We start from the raw sequence: 23,014 nt of genomic DNA on the forward strand, positions 1-23,014 counted from the left end.
GGAAGTGCCATGAAAGTATTAAAACAAAGCTTTTGGGTGCCTGGTTGGCTCAGTCAGTTAAGCATCTGCCTTCGGCTGAGGTCATGGTCCTAGAGTCCTGGGACCAAGCCCTGCGACATGTTCCATGCTCAGCGTGAAGCCTGCTTCTCCCACTCCCTCTGCCTGCTGCTCCCGCTGCTTGTGCTCGCTGTCTCTCTCTCTCTCTGACAAATAAATTAATCTTTAAACAAATAAAAATAAAAGTTTTAAAATTCCTAGTTTGGGTATTTTCTTCTCTATAACATAATGCCATTTCATCCTTTAGCTAATTAATTTTTATGCCCCAGTTGCCTCTTATATCAAACCTAAACTCCAAGGTATATATAATAAGAGGCCAAATAACCTGGGGTAGTGGTTCCCTGTCTCCTTTTTATTGGAATAACTAGAATCATGCCTTAGCTTCCAAATGCCGGGGGCCTAGCCCTACAGATTCTGACTTGAGGGGTGGAATCAAGGAACACAGACATGTGAAAGGCCATCTGGATATAGGCGACGCAGTAGACATATTAGCCCTAGTAGGCCCATATCTGAACTCCATGGTCAGGGAAATCAAGGTGGAAACCACAGTTCTATTTTCTACTGGTTCTGTGACCATCTGCGGATATCAAGCTTTTTCTTCAATTGTCTGACCTCTCATTTTACTGAGAACACGAATACTTCCCTTGTAGTATTCACATGACTATTAATCTAGAAAATGAACATGAAGGACTGAACCCAGAATCTGACTGGTGTTGGATGAAGACGATGAAGGCGCTCATTACGGGGGTGCAGTGACCCTGCCTGGTGACATCACGCTCCCCATCACTTTTATCTCTCAGGCCCAGTTGGGGTCTTAGATATGCAGACAGGTGAGACCTGGGTGAGACCTTTCTGCTGTGCCTCACACTCTCAGATCATTGTCTGTAAAGACAGCTCCCAAATTCCCTTCCCCTGAAAAGAAACATCCAACCTGTGGTCGTGCTTAAGGCCTGGCGTCTCCAAATCAGGCTGCTGACCTTGGCCTTTCTTGTGGCATCTAGGAGAGCCTTGTGCATTTGGGGCCCCCCAGTCCAGTGCAGCCATCCCACTGCTGGCGCTGGGGATGCCCGAAACCACGTTCTCCCTGATTGTGGCCGCCACCAAGGAAGCATCAGCTCCGGGTAGGAGTCCCCAGGAAGCTGCAGAAACCTGATGGTTTCCCTGCAGCTCTGCCTGGCATTTGGTAGGGACGGGGCATGTGTCACTGACCCTCCCGCAGCCTCAGGATCTTGACTGTCAGATGGCAGGGAGGCTAGGGATGGTCCCTTGCTTTTGCCTTCAGTGATGAAGGTACATCGTGACAGTCTGATGTTTATAAACTGTAAAGTCTTAGGCTAAATGTGAGCGACTCGTAATAAAATCAGCGGAACCAGTTCTCTTTCCCCCATTGCACTGCTTGTCGCTGTGATTTTCTGAGGACGCCTAGAGATCGCTAAAGGTGCCCGAAGGTCGGCTTGACTGGATGAAGAGAGCAGGAGGAGAGATGTGTGAAGATATGAAAATCTGAGTCAGAGCTGGGGGATGGGGAGGAAGCAAGAAGACAGTCCTAAAAAAAGGCTAAATTAAAATGGTTTTGCATTCTTTTACTAAATATCATATTATAGTTCTTCCTGAGAGTTGTCAAGAAGACATGCCAAATTGTTCACTCAGTTATGCTCGCTAAATTTAGGTCTTTGCAACTGAAGAGCGACACCGCGCTTACTCTGTAGCAGGTGCTTCTCACACTTTCACGGGCATTTCAGTCCCCTGGAGGTCTCGGGACAATGCAGGCTGTGGTTTAGCAGGCGCCCGGCAGACCTCTCCCACAGCGACAGTCCGCCTGCTGGCCTGGGGACCTGACTTTGAGCAGCCAGCCACCAGGGCTGGGATCGAGGAACTTGAGAGAATGGGAGGGGGACCAGAACTCTCCAGGCATGACCTTTCATAGCTTAATACAAACATTGAGGGTCACGGGCAATAACCCTTCTCGCTGTGCACAAAAACAGCGCATGCCCATGCTTCATGTCCAAATATTTACAGTGTTTGGTTTTTCATAAAAGGAATTTGCAATCACCATCTGATCTCCTGCTTGGCTCAACTGAAGACCCTTAGAGTAAGAGGCCCCCTGCCAGGCATATATCAGTGTCTCTTTCCAGTGTTTTCCCTGGAGAAGGGAGACGTGATTCATGCCTTAATTTGTCTTAAAAGCGAGTGAGTGAGATGTGTTTAGGAAACTTTCTTCTTCATATGAAAAGGATATAATATCGTTTGTTTTCTTTGTGCTAGAATATTCTCTTCTTTAGGTGTTGGGTATGATTCTCTTTGATTGTCCCTTCCGTACTGTAATGGAAGTCGAGCAGGTGTCCTCCATCTTGGTGACTTCTGGAAAGACACTGGGCCGCTGGAGATTTTTGCCTCAGAGCCAGGTTTCAGCAATAAGGAACATATCCCAGTACCATTCTCGGGGAACAAAATCTTCACTCAAGCTAAAACAAGGGGAGACCACACACAATTTTAGCACAGTGTTTTCATCCTGGCCTTCCTTCTTTGCTCATAATTCAGCTTTTTCTAAACCTAACCCTGGGAGTCTTGCCTGTAGTAGCCAAGGGTTATCCCTGAGGTTTTGACAGACTGTGGTCTTCCTGTTGGGTCGTAAGAACAGTGGAGGGGTTTTGGTGGGCATGTGCCAGCAGGTTCTATGGGGCGTTCATGTTAAGCTCGAGGTGGCTTAAAAGTAGCTTTGGAGAATTTTAGGCAAGGGTCAGTGTTGTTGTTCAAAAGATATTTTATACCAAAAAAAAAAAAAAAAGAAAGAAAAAATGTTACCTTCTTGTGCAATATATTGCAGTATTTCTGTAGGTATGGTCCAAGGTGTGTAACTGAGGAAGGAAAACAGGTAGTTGATTAGATTATTTTAATAGATTTAGGTACTTAAATTTTGAAAAAAGAGCCTGTCTTCCTATGCACACTTTAAATTTACAGCATACATTTAAGTATTACATTCAATGTCTTTGGCAGTATTCGGAATCTCAGAGCACCATGCACGTCAGACTTGTGAAAATGTGGCTTCACTTTCATCATGGGAAAAATAATGAAATTTTTCATTATTATATTTGTTATTAGAAAAAGAAAAATACATCCCTGGGAAAAAAAATCATTTTTTCCTCATTCTAGAAAAATATATCTTCATGGCACAAGATGCTCACATTTTTAAAAACTATAAAGAAGAAAAACTCACTTCGAGTCTTGCTCCAAGTAGATGCTTCTGTTAACACTCTGATGCACATCCACAGCTTTCAGATCTGCTGATGGAACTGTAAGAAATCGTTGAATGAATAGTTGCCCGTCTTTTACAAATCAACATTATAAATAATGCATGCTCTATTTTTAATAGCTTTACACACATTCCTGTGCATTTGTTTTTTATGAAATAGGCCAATTAAGATGGAAATTCAGTGTATTTAGCTTGACATGGGGGGGAGTCTGAGTCTGAGTCATTAAAGCCTCGTCCATTACTATTACAGACCCTCCTAATAAAGTTGGGAGTAGAAAAATGAAAGCAAACAAACAGAATCCCTTGAAGCAAACAAACAAAGGAAGTCTTTGTCCCAGCAAAGGATGTACTGTTTAGACGAGAACCCTGAATTCCGTGGAACTTCGTGTGTTTCGTGTGTGCCAATTAAAGGTCAGGCTGAGTAAACAGTATCTTCCATTCTGACCCCGAGGACCCTTCCAGATACATATGGCGGGGGGAGGGGTGGTGGGTAAAGTCTCCCCAGGGAAGCCACAGCTGCCGGCTCTTGCCCAGGACACATCTAACCCTACAGCACCTCCCAGGAGGCTGGGGGCCCTCCGGACTGCTCTGGCGCTGAGGGGCTGGACCCAGAGCCCTGCCAGTGGGTAACCTGCAGGGGTAGTAAACTTTTTGAAGCCTGTGGCTCTTTGATGCGTTGGCACCCAAAGGGGAGTTGTTTATTTTTTCTGTTGTTATTTGGAATGACTAATGTACAAATGGGCTCTAGTTTAAAGTGAGTCAGATCACATTTGTGTCCCATCCAAGTACTAACCAGGCCCGACCCTGCTTAGCTTCCGAGATCAGACGAGATCGGGCGCATTCAGGGTGGTATGGCCGTAGACCAGATCACATTTGTGTTGGACGACCACATTGCTGACTGGAGAGGACAGGCCACAGTTACACGCTTTGATTGTCTATGCCGGTACTGGGAGCCCCACCCACTTGAGCCCGAAACGATTTTTAGCCCTTTTTAAGTAGAGGTTTTAGTCTGACAGTTGGGGATCACATTTGCCCTCTGATACATGATATCTGGGGAATTTGGAGATACGACTTCAAGGCTGTCATAAATGAATTTGGTTTGGAGAAAGAGATCAGAAGCAATTCAGCAGGAGTCAGAGGGTAGAGGTGGATTTCTAACCAGTTTCTCTCAAAATAGATCCGCGTTTCCCAAGTCAGCCTGACTCTGAGTGTCTAACGTTTTGTCCACTGACGCGCTCTTGAAAGAGGTTAAAATGACAGCGGTTCGCTTCAAAGGCAGCAGAACCAACAGACCAAAGAAATGGAAGTGGACTTGGTCTTGAGATCTTAGGGGAAACGTCCCCAAGCCTGATAGTCAGAAGCCCTGTGCTTGGGGAGAAGAACTTCAGGCCTCCCAGAAAATTCTGTCAGACAGAGTTGAGGTTTCCTCCGCTGCGGAGGCACCAGTGAGCCCACTGGCTTTGGCGGAGTTTGTGAGGAGATTTCTCTGGGCTGGACTGGTCTCGTTTGCTGTCCCAGTCTCCCGCATTCTAGATGCCTCTTCGTATGATGACGCCATGAAGTCAGTCAGGCTCTGGGCAGCAATCCTGGTCTCTCCTTGTTCTTCTCAGAGGAAGCTCTTGAAGACCAAACAGTAGCAGCCATTCCAGTGCCTCAAATAGGACCTGAGTGAGCTTGGGTACAAGACCGCAAGGTAGACCATTTGGTCGCCGAGCTCATTCTTCCATAAGGCACCCGTCCTCTAGCCCACTGTTTCCGTCCATGTCTTCTCCACCCTCAGGGGGGATCAAGAAAGGGGATCAAGGAGGAGACAGAGAGGCTCCTTTTCATGCCTTGGAGCAAGTAGGATCCTCCAGGTCCAGGGCTTGGCTGCACACACGCCAGGACCTTCCTGAGTTGCCTTTGTCTCTAGTCTTTCGTCACCAGCTGTAAGGTGTAATGTTAAGCATCTTGTTTAAATCAGAAAAAAGTTTAGGCTTGGCTCCGCCTGCCTATTAAAAAGTCCAATTTATTTTGGAGAACAAATTGTTATCCCCTTGTCTTCTTCTTTCCTCCAACTGACCTCTTCCTTATCTGATTTCCAAGTCCACGCAGAGGCGTGGCCCAGTCTCTTATCATGCACTAGGACTTGAGCAATAGTTGAAAGCCAGTGCAGAATCAGGGGAAAGTGTAATTTCTCTTTTTACTGGATTTTAAATATAATCTTAGGTGGAGATCAGCCGAAGTACCAGAGCCTGTTTTTCTCAAAGGGGAATGGATTTCTTGGCTTATCTGGTGTGATAAGCGATTGCTTATCTCTGTTCTTGGTGCAATTTGAGCAAAATCATGCTCCGTCCCTTGAGAGTGTTAAATATTTGTATCTGTTAGGACTCATGATGCCGCACTGAGTCGGGATGACCGTAGACCTGCAGGGAGGCTGGGAAGCTGGGAGCCGGAGCGGGTAACAGCAGCAGCTGGCCAGTGCCGACCAGTTAGTAAGGCTTTAAGGAGCAAGTGACCGTGTTCTCCCAGTGGACGAAAATGGAGAAACTCGGGGACTGCGGCTTATCAGATGAGCTTGACTTTTACTGAAATAAGGGTGAATGCGTCCCCAGCAGGAGCACCAGCTAAACTGAGGGACACTTGAGGTACATACTAGCAAGGATCAGGCACACAACGAATGACCCGCGATTCTTTTTTTTTTTTTTTTAAGATTTTATTTATTTATTTGACAGACAGAGATCACAAGTAGGCAGAGAGGCAGGCAGAGCCTCTCTGCTGAGCAGAGAGCCCGATGTGGGACTCGATCCCAGGACTCTGGGATCATGACCTGAGCCGAAGGCAGAGGCTTTAAACCAACTAGCCACCCAGGTGCCCCATGACTCACGATTCTTGAAGCAACACTGCAGATCTTAGGACGCATTCCTCTAGCTAACATCTGATACTGTTTCATTTGTAGATCTCTATAGGAAGAGGCTTCCATTTTTTTTAAAGCTTTTACTTATTATTTTATAGAGAGAGTGTGGGTGCAGGCACACGTGAGTGGGGAACTGGGGACAGAGGGAGAGGGAGAGAGAATCCCAAGCAGACTCCCTGCTGGGCATGGAGCCTGACTCGGGGCTCGATCTCGCAACCCTGAGATCGTGGCGTGAGCTGAAATCAAGAGTCGGATGCTTCACCGACCGAGCCCCCCAGGCGCCTTTGAAGATGCTTCAGTTTTAAATCATTTTGGATCGTTGGTCCTTCGTATTTAATGGAAATCATTACATTAGTTCTGAGTTTCAGTGGTCATCTTTCTAAACTCTGTTGCTGGGTCATCATCTCTAGTTCTTTCTCTTTGTCGCTGCCCAGGTAGCAGCTGCCATAGAGCCAGCTGCTCAGTTCACATTTGTTGCTGCATAGAATTAGGATAACATATTACCTAGTTTCTACCCCCCACGCCCTATCCCCACTGCCCTCCCTCCACCAGCCCTGGCAAGACTGAATATTACTTGGCTGCCCTCGCCAAAACTGTGACCTGAGCAGTCATTTTCCTTGGCATCTCCAGCTTTTCTTTTCCACGCGATCCTTCGTACTCAGGGATATTTCCATTATCGATGTTCAGACACCCAGAGGCCTGCCTTCTGCTGTTCTGTGAGGACATCTTGTATCCAGGCGTCATGCTGGCCCCTGGCATCCCTCCTTCCCTTGATGTGCTCTGGGGACACATGGCAATCTGTCAAGTTCAGCAAGGTGCCAGCACCTCCGGGGTGCTGTTTCTAGGAACTTTCCAGGGCCAGACTTTGTCCCTTATCATCAGCAACTTTGAGAAGCTGCAGACCTTGCTCGCTTTTTTGTGTGATTTCCTCCCCTTTTTCCTTTCTGAGCACCATCCACCACCTTGAATAATGCTATCTAATGCCTGTTGGGTGCTTTCTCCATGTGGGACACAAGGCGGGAACTTGACATTCAGTTCCAGATTAAATGTTCCTAAAAGCCTTGGGGGAGAAAAACTGTTTTGCTTCTTAAAGATGAGGAAACTGAGTCTTAGGATGGTTAAGTAACTTGTCCGAGATCACAAGCTAGAGGTAAAACTAGGACTGTGGTCCAAGTAGCTCTGACCACAGGTCTTAAGCCTCATGCTGTCCCACCCTCCTCCCCCTGTTCCACGACAAAGGTCCCGTGAGTATCTGAAGAGGTTTTGGTTCAATATTCCCTTCTTTCCCCTGGCCAGGGCCCAGAAATACGGTCTTGCACTGTATAATTTATTTCTACCTCCCTCTGATCGGGAGAATACCCTCCCCTCGGTCAAAGAATTCTGTCATTAGGCTAGACCTCTTTGGTTGCATATTTTCATGTATTGGTCCATTTTCCATTGTCTCCTCAAGGGTCACTTGGCCTGGGCTGGTGGTTCAAGGGGCTGGGGCTGAGGAAGGGAACCGGGGACCGTGGGCAGGAGGGTGTCCGGGAGACGCACCCTCCGGGCCTGCGGACTGCTATCACCTGACTGAATTGTTTGTGGGATTGCTGTGTTCCAGCCCTGGGGGAGGCCACAATGCCGTGTTTGTTTGTGTATGAGAGGCTCTGGCTTTGATTAGCAGCTAGTTCCAGTGCAGCTGCAGTTTCCCATTGGAGAGCATCCCCTGTCAAGCCTGGACATCCAACCGTGGGGCCCAGATGGACAGAGGCTGGGAAAGGTGAGGCGATGGATTCTCCATGCCCCGCGGCCCGTTGTGTGGGACGAAGTGTCGAGCCCTGTGCCCATCGGTGTCTTTCACGATTAAGGTCTGAGACTGGTATATTGATGTGGTTTGATGCGGGGCAAAGCCTGGGGGTACTGAAGAGCGGGAAGGGGCCCCGAAGTCCCAAGGGCTGGCACGAAAACAGTGGGAAGGGTGCACCTGTCTTAAAGGGCCAGTCACACAGTATGAATAATTAAAAAAAAAAGGCATTCCTTTGGTCGTGTGGATGAAGTAAGACGAACTGTGACTGTAATTTTATCAACAAAAGAGAAGAAGAGAAAGAAAAGAAGAGAAAGAAAAGAGAGAAGTGCGAAGTTCTTATTTTGTAACAGCGGCAGAGTTGGTCATTTTATAACAAACAAATACTAGAATTTTATTCTCATTAAATTCAATTTTGTGTCGTAAGCCCCCATCCACGAGTAGCTGAATAAGAAGATATCTGCCCAAATTACAGACCCCCCCGTGTATCCTCAGAGGAATATTCAATTCAGTGAGAATTTTTAGCCAGTAGAATGTCTGTCTGAGACACAGCATGTTACAGAGGGATACCATCCTTTATCTCAGACTGACGGTCCCTTGTCTGGGTCCTCCTAAGAGGGGCACAGCAGACTTGTACTTAGAAAACCATACAGTATAGCATATGATGAATTGGTCAAAGAAGAGGTCGAGCAAGTTACCTAGAGGAAAAGGTGCTCTGGTCTGCAGTGGCAAAAGGGGGGTTGCCTGAGGACGTAGGATTTGCAAAAAGAGTGCTGGTGAGTGTGGGAGAAGGGCAGGCTGAGTGGGGGGTGGTATCCAGGTGAGGGGCGAAGTAAGGGGACAGCCGAGGAGATGACAAAATCAAGATACAGAGGACCGATTGCAGACGGGTCCAATGTGTGCTCACAGTAGGTGGCCAAAGGACCAAAGTAGGGCAGCAGGAGCCCTGAATGCAAGCTAGCGTGCTTGAATTGCGCTGTGGTAGACAGAAAGGACTCACTGGAGGTTCTCCACCAGTAAGGAAGGGGGGAAAACGTAGTAGAGTATAAGAAAGATGATTTTTAGAAAAGCAATAGATTAGAGGTGGAGAGAATCCCTTAGGTCTTAAAAAGTAATCCTCTGCGTACCAGCCTGCCCCTCAAGCCCTTGATCTTTCCACATTCTAGAAATCCCGTTCATGCTTCAGTGCTTTGTTAAATACCATCTCCTCCAAGAAAATCATCTTCACTGCCCCGGTTGAAATGAATACTTCTTTCTCTGTTCCCCAGCTTTCCATGATTTCTCTTCTCGTTTTCATTCATTGCTTCAAAAACATGCAATGAACACCGTGTCCCGAGCTCCGTGTTAAGTGCTAGGAATGCAGAGATGAATGCGACCCCGTCTGTGTCTTCACATCCCACCGTCTGGCTGGGGGACAGACACATCCATCAGTGGAGTGTCCGTGCAGGGATCAAGATAGGCACTTGGGAAAGTCCGTCGGAGAGACACCGAAGTCTGCTGACAGTGGATTGAAAACAGGCTTCTTGGAGATCACGTCTCCTGACTTGTGTTTAAAGCTTGACTAAGACAAGGGAGAAAGGGGACGTTCTAGGTAGGGACAACAGTGTAAGTCCTGATTTTATTCTTGGCTTGAACAGTTACTTTAAATGACTCTCTTTTCCTTACTTATCTGTGGAACTCTTCACCCTGTACTTGGGCACAATACCGAATGAATCCATTGCTGATGCCTTGGTGTAACGAGGTACTTGGGAGGGATCCTTTCCAGAGACACTGTGAAGGAAAAGAAAAGCCATCTGAAGTCTAGACGTGAGGTTGGAAGGTGGGTATTTGAAGGATGGTTGGAAAATGGAATGTTGAGGTTGACCCGTTTGGGAAAATTCAGGTGTCGCGAATAGAAAGACGGTATCTAGAGAAAGGGCTGATTTGGGGGAAGAGGCCGATGTCCTCAGACTGAAGAAAATGTGGCAAGACGGGATTATCCTCAGACCTGAGCATGAGCTGGACCCACGCATCCCACATGTCTCCGAATTTTGGGGGGATCCTTAGTGTCTAGGGGGGCCCTTTGAGGAGCACGAGCTCCAGACATGTCACACGGGGTCAGTGGAAACCAGGCTCCTTCCTGTACCCTCTGCCCCAGGAGGTCTTGTTACTCCGGCTCTAATGAGGTAAGACAACATGAACAGTTTTATTTTCTGGGGAATATTTTTTATTCCTTTGCTCCTTGCTTTAAATCTGCCTTAGATGTGTTGGCTTTCGAGAAAGCTCTATAATCAGGTCTGGGCATTTCCTATGGAATGGTTTGAAGCCACTTCTTCTAAAAGAGGTCGGTTGTTCTCTAAGAGCCTTCTGTAATTTGAGTAACCACATTGGAGATGAGCACAAGTCGTTCACAGTGAGATGCCCGCTCTTTCCCTAAAAGCGCTCAGTTTCCTTTCCTCAAATGAATGATCTCGTGCCGGTCCTGGGTAGAGTCACCACTTGGGCAGCCAGTGGAAGAAAGGAGTTCCTCATGATTCGCAACAGCAGAGTAACAATGAAGCCAGAATGTTCTGGCTCCACAAATTTTGATGAAAATTACGTGCAGAAAAATAAGAGCCAGGCCCTCAAAGGGAGAATGGTTCTTGTGTTCTTTGTTGAAAGAGCTCCTGTGTGGGGGGGGATGTTTTGTACCAAGATGGCTTCTTTGCTGTCCTCAGTCAGCACGGCTTCCTCCACACATCCTGCTGGGATGGGAACACTCTCCCTTCCTTTTTTGGCGTTTTCTTCATCCAACCCCAGGGATCTTCTTCTCGGTGAAGGCAGAGTAGAGGTAAATGGATAGTTCTCATTTTTCTGCTTTAAAAATTATCTTTGCAGCTTTGCTAAAAGAAAAGGAAGTTCAGGAAGTCACAGTTGTCTGGTTTCCAGTCCAGTTTGAGTTAGGAGAGGCAGGAAATGTCCTGGGAACAGAGATTAGACAAGATTATTTTCCAAGAAAGCCATTTAGCCCTGCATATATTATACTTAAAATTGTTCCAGCTTTGACGTTAATCTGCAGATTCTAGGCCAGGTAACCTGGGGCTTCTTAGGGTAAAATTTTGTGATTTCATGGAGATGTTGCCTTGTCTGCTACCTTTGACTGATCAGTAAGCTTCTGCCAAGATGAGCCAATTATATTACAATTAAGAATCTTTTATCTGCAAATTCCCCACTTGATTAAAAAAAAAAAAATCTTACCCTTTAGGCTTCTCTGTAATGAAGCTAACAACTAATATCCAGATAATGTTTTACCCTTTGCAATTTGCTTTCATAGGTCCTATCTTATTTTGTCCTCAGACCAGTTGTATGAGTCAGATTTAATATTTTCACCCATTGGGGCACCTTGGGTGGCTCAGTGGGTTAAGCAGCCAACTCTTGATTTTGGCTCAGGTCATGATCTCAGGGTTGTGAGATGGATCCCCGAGTCAGGCTCCACACCCATCATGGAGTCTGTTGAGATTCTCTCTCTTTCCCTCTGCCCCTCCCCCCAAACTCACTCTCTCTCAAAATAAATAAATATTTTAGAAAAGACTTTTATCCCTTACACAGATGAAGAAAAGGAGGGTCTTGGGGCGCCTGGGTGGCTCAGTGGGTTAAGCCTCTGCCTTCGGCTCAGGTCATGATCTCAGGGTCCTGGGATCGAGCCCCACATCGGGCTCCCTGCTCAGCAGGGAGCCTGCTTCCCCCTCCCCCTCTGCCTGTCTCTCTGCCTACTTGTGATCTCTCTCTCTCTCTCTCTGTCAAATAGATAAATAAAATCTTAAAAAAAAAAAAAAGAAAGAAAAGGAGGGTCTAGGAAGGGGAAGTCTTGTCCAAAGTTTGTTCCAGAAGGAAGAACTGGTGTTCCCTCATCTACCTCATATGAGAACAGGGGAAGTTATAATCTGTGGAAGTATTTGTAGAAAACAGAAAATTCAAAGACATTTGGTATTCTGTTCTTTGCAGTGTGTAGGTTCTTTGGCTTAAAAAACTGGCACTACCCAATGTTTCCTGAAGAACAGTGTACCTGCGTTTGAATCCCATGGGGTTGCCATCTAAAAGTGCCTTCTCCTCCACCCGTGAAGTCAGAACCTTTACGTGAGGGCTTAGGAATGGCAATTTTTAACCACACCATTTCATACTCAGTAAGTTTGAGAATGTGTGTGTGTGTGTGTGTGTGTGTGTGTGTGTGGTGTGATCTTTTCACCATATGTCTATTGAGAATATGGTCTATTATGCTGGCTGTCCTCCAAAAATTATTGGAAATAGATTCTAAGTTCTAGACCAGACTTTAAGACTGGCTACCTTCGTATTTTAAGTAAATCATTTGAAGTTTGCAGGCTTTCATGTCCTTAACTGTAAAATAAGGGGGCTTAACTGAAGGATTGCTAAGTGACCCTCAAGCTCTAGGATTCAGTGTCTATACTCTTGCCAGACTTTGGTTCCTGAGACTTTGTGCTCCCCCCATGGAATAGGCTGCGTGTGTTTAAGTCTGTGGTTTGTTAATTAGGGTTCCTTATCTGCAGCATCCGGTTCACCTGGGAACTTCCTAAAAATGCTCCTTCTCAGGTACTACCTCAAACCCTTAAATTCAGAAACTCAGAGGGTGGGGTAGCATTCAGAGGGCGCAGTTGGTTAATAAGCCCTCCAGGAGATCATAACACAGGATCAAGTTCAAGACCAACAGTGTAAGCCTTTTTGATCCTGACCAGTAAATGCAAATCTTTTGCTCTGTAATTACATTTTGTTTTTCCGAGAGCTCTGACTACATGCTGCTGTCTGTTTCTCAGGAAAAGATAGTAAGAAAAGTAAAATCTCCCTGTTTATAATCCAAGACTTCTGAGGGTAAAACCCCAATTGCCCATGTTTCTAAAGTAGCTTCTCCCATCCATAGAGGTATTTGGAGTTTCCAGGAAAGCGTGGCAGAGCAATGAAATTTTCCAATGAAAGGCACTTCTTACTTTACATGGTTCCAGTATGCCTCAGTTGTGGTTACTGCAGGTTAGGTAATTAACCCGAATCCCCCAATAACGTGGTTTAGATTTTAGCATATTAACCATAAGTAATTGTACACAGGACAGAGTTCACTCCAGGTAGTCAGTCTGCAGATCACAGCGTAACTAACAGAGGTGCCTTCTAATCGGTGACCGAGCGAATCACTTCTTTGATCATCTGTCCGCACTGGTCACCTTGTGTCTGTCGTTCATGCTCTGCAAGGAGAGCGAAGAAGGTCGTCGTCTTGCCTCCTGGTCTCCCAGAATAAGCCCACACGACATTTTCCAAAAATGGGTAATTAAAAGAAGAAATTGGCCAATAACGTTGAAAGTGTGGGCAAGACATGAGACGTGGTTTACCGCTGGACGTGAAATTGAAATGACACCCAAATGGAGATAGGAAAGGGCAGGAGGCGGGAAATTGGACACATGGCCATTTTTGAGAGGCTGCTCAGATGCAGCCAAGGGCATGTGGTGAACGCAAACTTGACATAAATGAGGCAGGCAGAGAAGACAAAGAGGAGGAAAATGTGCCAAAGTGATTGACGCTGGCCAAAAACTCACTTGAATGGAATTCTCAAGTGTACGCTCAGACTTGAAAACCTGAAGAACGGAAGAATAAAATAATCTCCGCTTAGGAAGGCGTAGGCGTTTGCCAAGGCGTAGGCACGATGTTTGCTCTGCATTGTGATTTGCACAATGAGAAAAGGAAAGCAAGCTCTGCAGAAGTTTCTTGATAACTGTTTTATAAAAACAGTGACGAAACCCTTTAAGTCTCGGTATTTCTAACATTGTAAATGACAGTATGCTATTTGTTTTGCTGTCTTTTTTTATTTCTCCGTGCATTTATAACTGACAGAGTTTTGAATGATTTGGTGAAAAATTTTCCAAGTTGAAGGAACAGTCGTAATTTTCCCGAATGATTATTAAGGTTGCTTTCCCCGGTTTCAGTCTGTATGCCCATTTTTACGTAAGCACTACTGGGCAAGGCCACGACCACCTGTGTGTGTCTCTGTGTGTGTCATTTCCGAACAGTAACTGTGAGATGATGCATTTTGTGTTTTTACAATAGAGTAGAGGTCACCACCTGAAAACATCCATTTATTTGCTTCTCAAGTATTTATAGGTTGCTCCCATACTCCTCTGCACATTCTTGCAAAACAGAGGTGGAAAGATCAGAGGTGCCTGCTTACCCTGAGCTATCATTCTGGATAAATGAAGAACCAAATAAGCAGATGTAATTTCAGTTAGTGTTGGGGTTAGGAAGAAAATCAAAGAGGGGAATGAGGTGCATTATGAGGGCGCCTGGGCTGGGGAAGGAGGGTGTCAAGGGAGACCAATTTAGTTTCTACCACAGGCTTGTTTGTCCCTGGGTGGGGATAAAACCACTGTTACATTTTATCTCCTTCGGTTTCGGTGACTAAGTCCAAACTTCTTATTCTGTAGTATAATATCTTTATGAAAATCAAATAGTTATTAATAGTAAACATACTGTTTTACTTAGCCTAGTCATGTGTGGCCTCTTTTAAGTAAAACAAAGAACCAAATCATAAATCTGTAAATAGAGCCTTAATTCAAAACAATGAAATTTTTTTCTTGCATAACTTAAACATTAAACAATATTTTATTTTTGCTGATTACTTGTATTGAAATCTGGGATCCTATGTTTGAATTCCAAAGGTTGTGACTATACTGCAACTGAGAAACAGATTTTAAGTAGTATTTGGACAAGAAGAGGAAACCATATTCTGATGTTCTTTAAAAAAAAAAAAAAGAAGAAGAAGAAGAAGAACCCCTGAAGCTTTAGCCTAGATGAAATGGATACATTCCTGGAAACCTATAAACTTCCAAAACTGAATCAGGAAGAAACTGACAACCTGAATAGACCAATATCTAGTAACGGGATTGAAGCAGTGATCAAAAACCTCCCAAAAAAACAAGAGCTCAGGACCTTCTCCTGAAGTTGTTTCAAGAAATAGAAACAGGGGCACCTGAGTGGCTCAGTGGGTTGAAGCCTCTGCCTTCGGCTCGGGTCGTGATCCCAGGTTCCTGGGATGGAGCCCCGCATCGGGCTGTCTGCTCAGCAGGGAGCCTGCTTCCTCCTCTCTCTCTGCCTGCCTCTCTGCCTACTTGTGGTCTTTGTCAAATAAATAAATAAAATCTTAAAAAAAAAACAAAAAACAGAAACAGAAGGAAAACTTCCAGACTCTTTCTACGAAGCCAGCATTACCCCGATCCCCAAACTGGGCAAAGACCCCACCAAAAAGGAGAATTTCAGACTAATATCCCTGATGACTATGGATACCAAGATTCTCAACAAGATCCTAGCTAATAGGATCCAACAGCACATTAAAAAGATTATCCATCACGACCCAGTGGGATTTATCCATGGGATGCAAGGGTGGTCCAACATTCACAAATCAATCAATGTGATAGAACAAGTCAGTAAGAGAAGAGAGAAGAACCACATGGTCCTCTCAATTGATGCAGAGAAAGCATTTGACAAGATACAGCATCCGTTCCTGATGAAAACTCTTCAAAGTATAGGGATAGACCAAACATTCCTTAACTTCATAAAATCTATCTACGAAAAATCCACAGTGAATATCATCCTCAGTCGGGAAAAGCTGACAGCCTTCCCTTTGAGATCAGGAACACGACAAGGATGTCCACTCTTGCCACTCTTGTTCAACAGAGTACTGAAGTCCCAGCAACAGCAATCAGACAACAAAGAGAAATAAAAGGTATCCAAATTGGAGGGTATGTGCTGTGGTGAGTGCTGCAAAGTGTGTAAGCCTGACGAGTCACAGACCTGTACCCCTGGGGCTAATAATACATTATATGTTAATAAAAAAAAGTATTCAGATTGGCAAAGAAGAAGTCAAACTCTCTTTGCAGATGACCTGATACTTTATATGGAAAACCCAAAGGACTCCTCCCCTAAACTACTAGAACTCATACAGCAATTCAGTAATGTGGCAGATACAAAATCAATGTACAGAAATCAGTTGCTTTCTTCTGAAAATATAGAAAGGGGAGTTAGAGAATTGATTTCATTTACCATAACACCAAGAACCATAAGATACCTGGGAATAAACCTAACCAAAGAGGTAAAGGATCTGTACTCGAGGAACTACAGAACACTCATGAAAGAAATTGAAGAAGACACAAAAAGATGGAAGACCGTTCCATGCTCTTGGATTGGAAGAATAAACATTGTTAAAATGTCTATACTGCCTAGAGCAATCTGTACTTTCAATGCCATCCTGATCAAAATTCTACTGGCATTTTTTAAAGAGCTGGAACAAACAATTCTAAAATTTGTATGGAACCAGAAGAGACCCTGAATTGCTAAGGAAATGTTGAAAAAGAAAAACAAAACTGGGGGCATCACGTTGCCTGATTTCAAGCTTTACTACAAAGCTCTGATCACCAAGACAGCATGGTACTGGCACAAAAACAGACACAGAGACCAGTATCTAGCAAAGATAATACTGTTATAGAGACATCACAAATTCATGTATTTAATATCTTTTATCACCTTTCATCTAGGAATTTGGCATCAATGATAAAACATTATTGATAAGAGAAACCTTGCCACTGTTACCATATGAATATATACAGAGAGAATATAGAGAGAACCTATAGAGAGAAAATATATTGAGAATATATGCCATATATAACATATCTATTTTTTTACCAGTTAGAGAAAAATCTATATAAAAATATGTGGTTAAAAACTATTTTGAAGCCAAACAGAAATTCAAACCATATTTGGATTAAAGGATTTTCTTTTGACAAAACAAGCATGTCTTTGATTCTTAGTCAAGCTGGGAGCAGGTAGAAAAGCCTGCCCTGAAGCCAGTTGGATGAGCGCTGTGAATCGTGGCGTTGGATGTGGGGTGGCGGGTGTCGGTGGCGTGAGTGGGAAGCATCTCTGCGGGCTGAGCCGTACCTCTGTCCCATAATTCAGCACCCTACGGAGCTTGGAAGCTAGGCTGGCAATAGCCAGGGAGGCCGACCAGCTGTTGGATTGTTTCCTTAACTGCCTATTAGCTTGGATGCTCTGAACACCTGTGGACTCAAAGGGCCTTGCTGAATGCTCATTACAGAACCACAGTACATACACTTTACCTCAGCTTACTTTGAGTCTGTGAAAAATGAAGCACAGAGGGGTCTCCCAGTCCTAAGCTTGCTTTGTGAAACGAATGGCCACATCATGACCTCCAGCGAGGAATGACGAGGTCTCCCGTGGAACAGGCCGGCGATAGGGCTGAAGGACCAGAGAAGCCAGGGTGCTGGTTTGTGTAAGGCTGCTGCTGTTAGGAATAAGTTTTGATTGACAAGCTGAGGTCGGAAAATCGAGAGTGTAGAGTGCAAATTTGAAGGGGGAAAAAAAACCCACAGTGTCATAAAAGTTTGCTTACTCCTTTTCTATTCAGTACCTGGCATCGTATTTCTTTTTATAGGATTCCCCATGTGTGTATTAACTCTTTATCCTGTTTAAACATCCTCCAGAGATATTTTTCTCCCTTTCTTTCTCTACTACAGCTTTAAGTCTGAGAAGGAGCGAACGTGGTTGTCATCTTCATAATAAATACTTATCTGTTAGTACAGAGACAGGTGTTAAACTCAGAACAGCACTGTGAAATTTCCTAGAAGTATGAAATGAGTTGATAATTGAGTACAGTGGATAGGATAGTTAGGAAATGAGAACCACATTTTTAATTCGACACTAAAATGTTCGAGAAAGATTTTATGCTCCAATGTATGGCTCTTAATTTTCTACCAGGCAAGTGAGTGAGCATGAGTCGAGGAAGGGTGTTGGGGTGCATGGGTGAGTGTCAGTGAGTGATGAGTAGAAAGAGAAGATACAGGACAATTTTGTTCTCCGTGGCATGAAATACTAATAATAAATGGATGATTCTCAGAAGTTGTCATTTAAATATGAATGCGTAGGTTTGTGTCTTGCAAGCGTGCAAGCACATAGCGGGTATACATATGGTGTGCAAGGGAATTTCAGAGCTAGAAAGAGGGAGGAATTTGTTTTCTGCCCCTTAGCGTGTCGTGGGCACACAGACATGTGGAGTCTCAGTGGGTGGGTTGTGTATTCAGGGGGCCTCTCGAGGCAGCAAGGAGTACTGAGTACAGACTGGAAAATGGCCCAGACCATCTTCACAGTCCTTTTGACCTTTTGATGTCACTGAAGTCTTACCGTACATGGAGAAAGATACAATGTCACTGAGCGTCAGCAAACCTGGAGAGGCGGGAGAACAGACCCTAGCCCCTTCCCTCTTCCGCATGGCACAAGCCTTGTGCCCAGCCTCTGGGGCCTGCAGTCTTGGCGGCTTCTCCCCCTCCTTATCCATCCAGGTTTGAATAGCTTCATGGATGCCAACAGGACAGGCTGAGGTCTCAGTCCAATTCTGATAAACAGCCAACAAAACCCTCCAGCGGAAGAATCCGGAGTTTTCCATTTCAGTGACTATGGAGGAAGCTGAAGAGCTTAAAAAAAAAAAAAAAAAGACCTGAGAGCTTTCGGAGGAGGGTCACTGCTGTCTCGATGAAATAACGAAGAGATATTTGTCTCTGTCCCGGGGAGGGCCTTGCTTCAATGCCGAGTTTTAAGAAGGAACTCAAAAGAGAGCGCTTGGGTTATGGGTGTTCAAGTCCTCTTCGGAGGCTCCAGCCTGCAAAGAAGTGGAAAGGAGGAAACGCTAGTCTGTCCTTTATGCGTTGGAGTTCGGGGAATCCTCCCAGTAATTCAGTGAGGTGGGAACCAGTGATCGCGTTTTTTGTTTGTTTGTTTTTTAAGATTTTATTTATTTATTTAATAGAGAAGAGAGACAGGCAGAGAGAGGAAGGGAAGCAGGCTCCTGCCGAGCAGACAGCCCGATGCGGGGCTCGATCCCAGGACCCTGGGATCATGACCTGAGCCAAAGGCAGAGGCTTAACACACTGAGCCACCCAGGTGCCCCCAGTGATCCCGTTTTACAGATGAGAAAGTTGAGGCTGAGAGCGGGTAAGTGAAATGCACATGGTCTTCGGGTTAGGAGGTGAGCCAGCAGGTGTGTGCGTGGCTCTGGAACACAGGTTGTCAGCAGTCACATGGTAGCTATACCACCCGTAGAGTAGACATTAGTCGGGGAGAGATACGCAGATCAGAAAGGTCTCGCTTTCATGGTGTAAAAAGAGAGGGACAGTGACACTAGTCACTAACTTGCCAGACAACAAACCAACTTGGTGCCGGTGGAGGGAAGGTCATTCTGGGCATCAGACAGTCTGCTTCTGCCTTCACGTCCCTTGCTCCACTTGAGGGGGTCTTGTCCCATTTTATCCATAAGGAAAATGACGGCTCAGAAAGGGCAGGTCGATTTCTCAGTCACCAGGCAGTCTGTGGCAAAGGCTAGATTCTTGAGCGCTGGTCGTCAGACACCAGAGTCCCCACTCTGTTTCCGGCCTCGGGGTGACTGGAAGCCAACACCTGCCAGGTGGCGGAGGAGGGGCGCATCCTCCAGAAACACTCGCGGCTCTTTGCTCACCCACTCATTCCTTCGGGGCACACACACCTGTGTGTCAGGTCTCTGGAAAGGAATGCAAAGTTAAATGAGGCATAGAACCTATCATTTGTTGTCTTAGAGTTAGGTCTCATGAGCCCAAAGGATATAAAAATTAATATTTAATGTGGAGTCACATGTGATAACATACCATTAGAAGAATCTGTAGACTTCTCCCTGGCTTTCCTATTGTTGGAAGTGCCTGGAGTTGCTGAAATGGGGAAGGATGAGGTGCTGGAATTCTTGGCGCATTGCAGACCTTCATCTCGGGTAGGCTCTCGGCCACTAGATTACTTCTTGTGAGCAAAGGGTCCAGCCCTGGTCATCCAGAGTGTCTTCTTTAAACCCTCCGGCCCTGTTAACCGTCCATTCCTCGAGCTCCAAGGGTGCTGACCCATGTCAACCCTTATTCGCACGCGCTGTGCCCTTCACCTGCTCAGCTGATGCCTCTTGTTCCTGCAGAGACTGTAAACTATACACCTATTTTAAAAATTTTCCTATAGCACAGTCCCCCGCAAGGCATCCTTAGGTCCATACCGAATGCTCTAGAAACAGTTATTTCACTGTAGTGAGGTGTCCCCTCGGGAAGTCTCTGTACAATCCAGAGACATAAAGAGAGGAGGCACGTGGTTATCCGTCTGCGCATTTGCTGATGTGGGACGGGGACCCTCTGAGGTTTCTAGGTTGGATGAAAAGGAAGTCGTTACATTCTGGGGTCCATAGGATTTCCCAGAGTTGGGACATCCGTGTGCATGCTGTCAGGAGTTTGGGGGTGGTAGGGTGGCCACGCTGGGGGTCAAGTTTGGGAGATTCCTCTCTTGCCGTCTCCCCACGTCCTCCCACCCCCTGCTCAGGAAGAAAGGTTGAAAAAAGACACTCTGAATCCAGAGGAGCTTGGACATTTATAAGTCTTGGTTTTTAAGTTTAACCTTCAATAAACCCTGGGGAGAAACCTAAAAGTCTCCTTCTGATCCCTGAACGGAGGGTACAGAAGAAAGGAAGGACAAAAGCTCTTTGGGTCGGGGGAGCAGGGCCGGGAAGGAGAGGGCACGTGCCCGAGGGCCCCTTCCCTGCTCTCTGCGTGCCCCGTGCCCTGCCAGCGCCTCCTTCCCTCAAGCCTGACCCGCCGAGTGATGAATGTGCTCGTTCAGCGTCAGAAAAGCTGGAGATGACTGATGGGGTTTCTGATGAAGGATGCCGTGCGTGTGGGGCAAGAAGAAAGAGTGGCAGGGAGAGGGACCACCGGACTGCAACGAAACCCCCTGTCCGGCAGAGAGCCGGGCTTGGTGACAGACAAAGCAGTGGGCTGTGAGCCGGTCCACAGGGGGGCCTGGGAACCGGCAGCGCGGAGGGGCCCCGTGACCCATTTGGCACAGGCAGCGCTGGCGGTGCGTTTTCCAGCATCCTCGCTGATCACACACCTGCGTCACCTCCCGGGTGCAGCCCTGTTCGTAGAGACTGATGATGTTTACCAAATCTGGCAGCTGGCTCATTTGTGGGAAAGGTAATGCTTTGGGAGCCTCCTGTGCAAGCCCAGGAGCCCCAGGAGGCCTTTGGTCTCCTGCTTATTGTTCTTGCTGAATGGCCGGCCAGTTTCTACAGCAAACAAAGTGCTTTGCACTCTCCTTGGGGCCCTTCGGTCCTCTGGTCTCTTCCAGCAGTCATTTTTTTGAAATTAGCCCCCTCCTGTTTGAAAGACGCACGCCTCCCCCTCCCCCCCATTATTAATGCGAGATGGCCCTGGACCATCTTTATGATGTTTTCTTCCCTTGCATCACCTGACACGTGGAGTCGTGGAAAAAGCCTCCCTCTGTGTTTCTCAGGAACACGACTTTGTGCCCCCAAGGGATTTTCTTCTATGAATTGTGTTCCCTCCCTCGGGAGCAGGCTTTCAAGATCCGAATTCCAGGGATAGAAAGCCCAGGGTAAGCACCTTGCCCCAGGGGTACACAGTGAGCCAGCCGGGAGGCTGAGTGGTGGGGCCAAGGCCTTTGGAGTTCAGGGCCTTGAGAATGTTCTACCAAGCCTCTCGGTGGCAAGCAGGCTGCTGGTCTGGGGACCTCACTTTAAGAATACTTCCTTAGAGGGGAAGAGAAAATCTCTGCTCAGTTATCTGTAGAGCAAGAAGGGCGTTAAGAGATTGTGTCCTTCAGAAGTTGATTATCCACAGTAGAGCTGTAGGCTTCTGAAGAGGGGCCTCAGGGTAAATTCGGGAAGCAAGGGGAGGGTCCCCTGTTTGGGGACAAGATCTAATCAGAGCAGCTTGTTTTTATGCATTTTATATATTAGAGTTTTAGATAGGATTTTACTTCTTACAACGGAAGGGAAATGACCACCAAGTCCAGTATTTTCTTTCAGTATGCACATGCAGAGACAGAGGCGGAGACTGACCTAAGATCACCAGACCGAGGAACGCGCTTACTTACATGGCTCCTTTCTCCCAGCTCGGCACCCACCCCTCTCCGCTCTGTCCTGGGGTGCTGGGGCTGGGATGCCACAGAACACACTTCTGTGTGGCCGTTTGGCTCCACGTGAAGCTGTGCGGGGGGTGGGGTGCGCCGAGGGGAAGCTCCAAGTAACTCGGAGGTTCAAGAGCTTGGGTGTTCTGTCAGAGCCCCGGTGGACCTCCCCTGTCCAAATTTCGGGAAATCTACTTCCCAGATAATGTCCTGACTGGCATGTGAGAGCACTGGTCAAGTTGTAACTTCAACACGGTTAGTCATTCTGTAACACAATCGGAGGTGCTGTGCTTGATTTTCAGGAGATCAGTGCGGAGTTTACAAGAGATCAGAGAGTCCTTTAGAGCGGCTAGGTAAGTTCTTTTCTGTGAGTTGTGATAAGAATTTAGAGTTGAGCTTAGCACTTCTTTCTGCAATCTCTCCAGAGAACTCAGAGGAACCCAGCTCCCATCACAGTGCTCACACCATGACATAATTGTCTGGGACAGCAGCCTTCTGGGCTCTGAAGACACTTTCTTCAGGAGGCACTTGATCGTAGTCCCCCACAGGTGTTCATTTGATTAACTGTGATGCTGCCATATCACATAATTACTAGCATGCTCTTTTCCCTTGGCAGGGAGCCCATCCCTGAGTTTGAACCCAAGGACGTACCCAACCAATCCTAAAGGCCATCTATGAGGGTCTGATTCCTGATCTCCTGCCTGCTTTCAATTTCTGTATCAATTAGGACCAGTCAAGAGAGAAACCATATCAATTATTTTAACAGAATGAATATTAGCTAACTATGTATAAAGTTAGTAACTAGATAACTGAAAATAAAACACTAAGGAATTCTGGAGCATCACAAAGGCACAGAAGAAAGGTTGGGCTTGGGCCCAAGAGATAAAAATAGGCATCGTGTATATCGTACCTTTGTATATATAATTGTCCTGAACTTCTAAACCTATTAGATCTCCTGAGGTAGAGTCTATGTTCTTACAGCGCTGTTCATGTCTAAAATGCCAACTTTGCATTGTGC

The 23,014-nt window shown here is 46.1% G+C and overlaps 1 protein-coding gene across 3 annotated transcripts in view; it reads left to right on the forward strand.

The window, feature by feature from the left end:
* Positions 1-23,014, forward strand: part of PTN (pleiotrophin) — a 102,014-nt gene that overhangs the window by 6,987 nt on the left and 72,013 nt on the right. Inside the window, exon 1 of one of the 3 annotated variants that reach the window (XM_046020040.1) lies at positions 7,889-7,965. The exons of 1 other annotated variant lie outside the window; for it this stretch is intronic. In XM_046020040.1, the coding sequence (XP_045875996.1) occupies positions 7,946-7,965 (20 nt within the window). In that variant the 5' untranslated portion in view covers positions 7,889-7,945. Of the gene's footprint in view, positions 1-7,888; positions 7,966-23,014 lie in introns of those variants that run through there. One more of the 3 variants, XM_046020038.1, reaches the window with a different exon arrangement.

The sequence above is a fragment of the Meles meles genome, chromosome 10 (assembly GCF_922984935.1).
Source record: "Meles meles chromosome 10, mMelMel3.1 paternal haplotype, whole genome shotgun sequence".
Classification (NCBI taxonomy): domain Eukaryota; kingdom Metazoa; phylum Chordata; class Mammalia; order Carnivora; family Mustelidae; genus Meles; species Meles meles.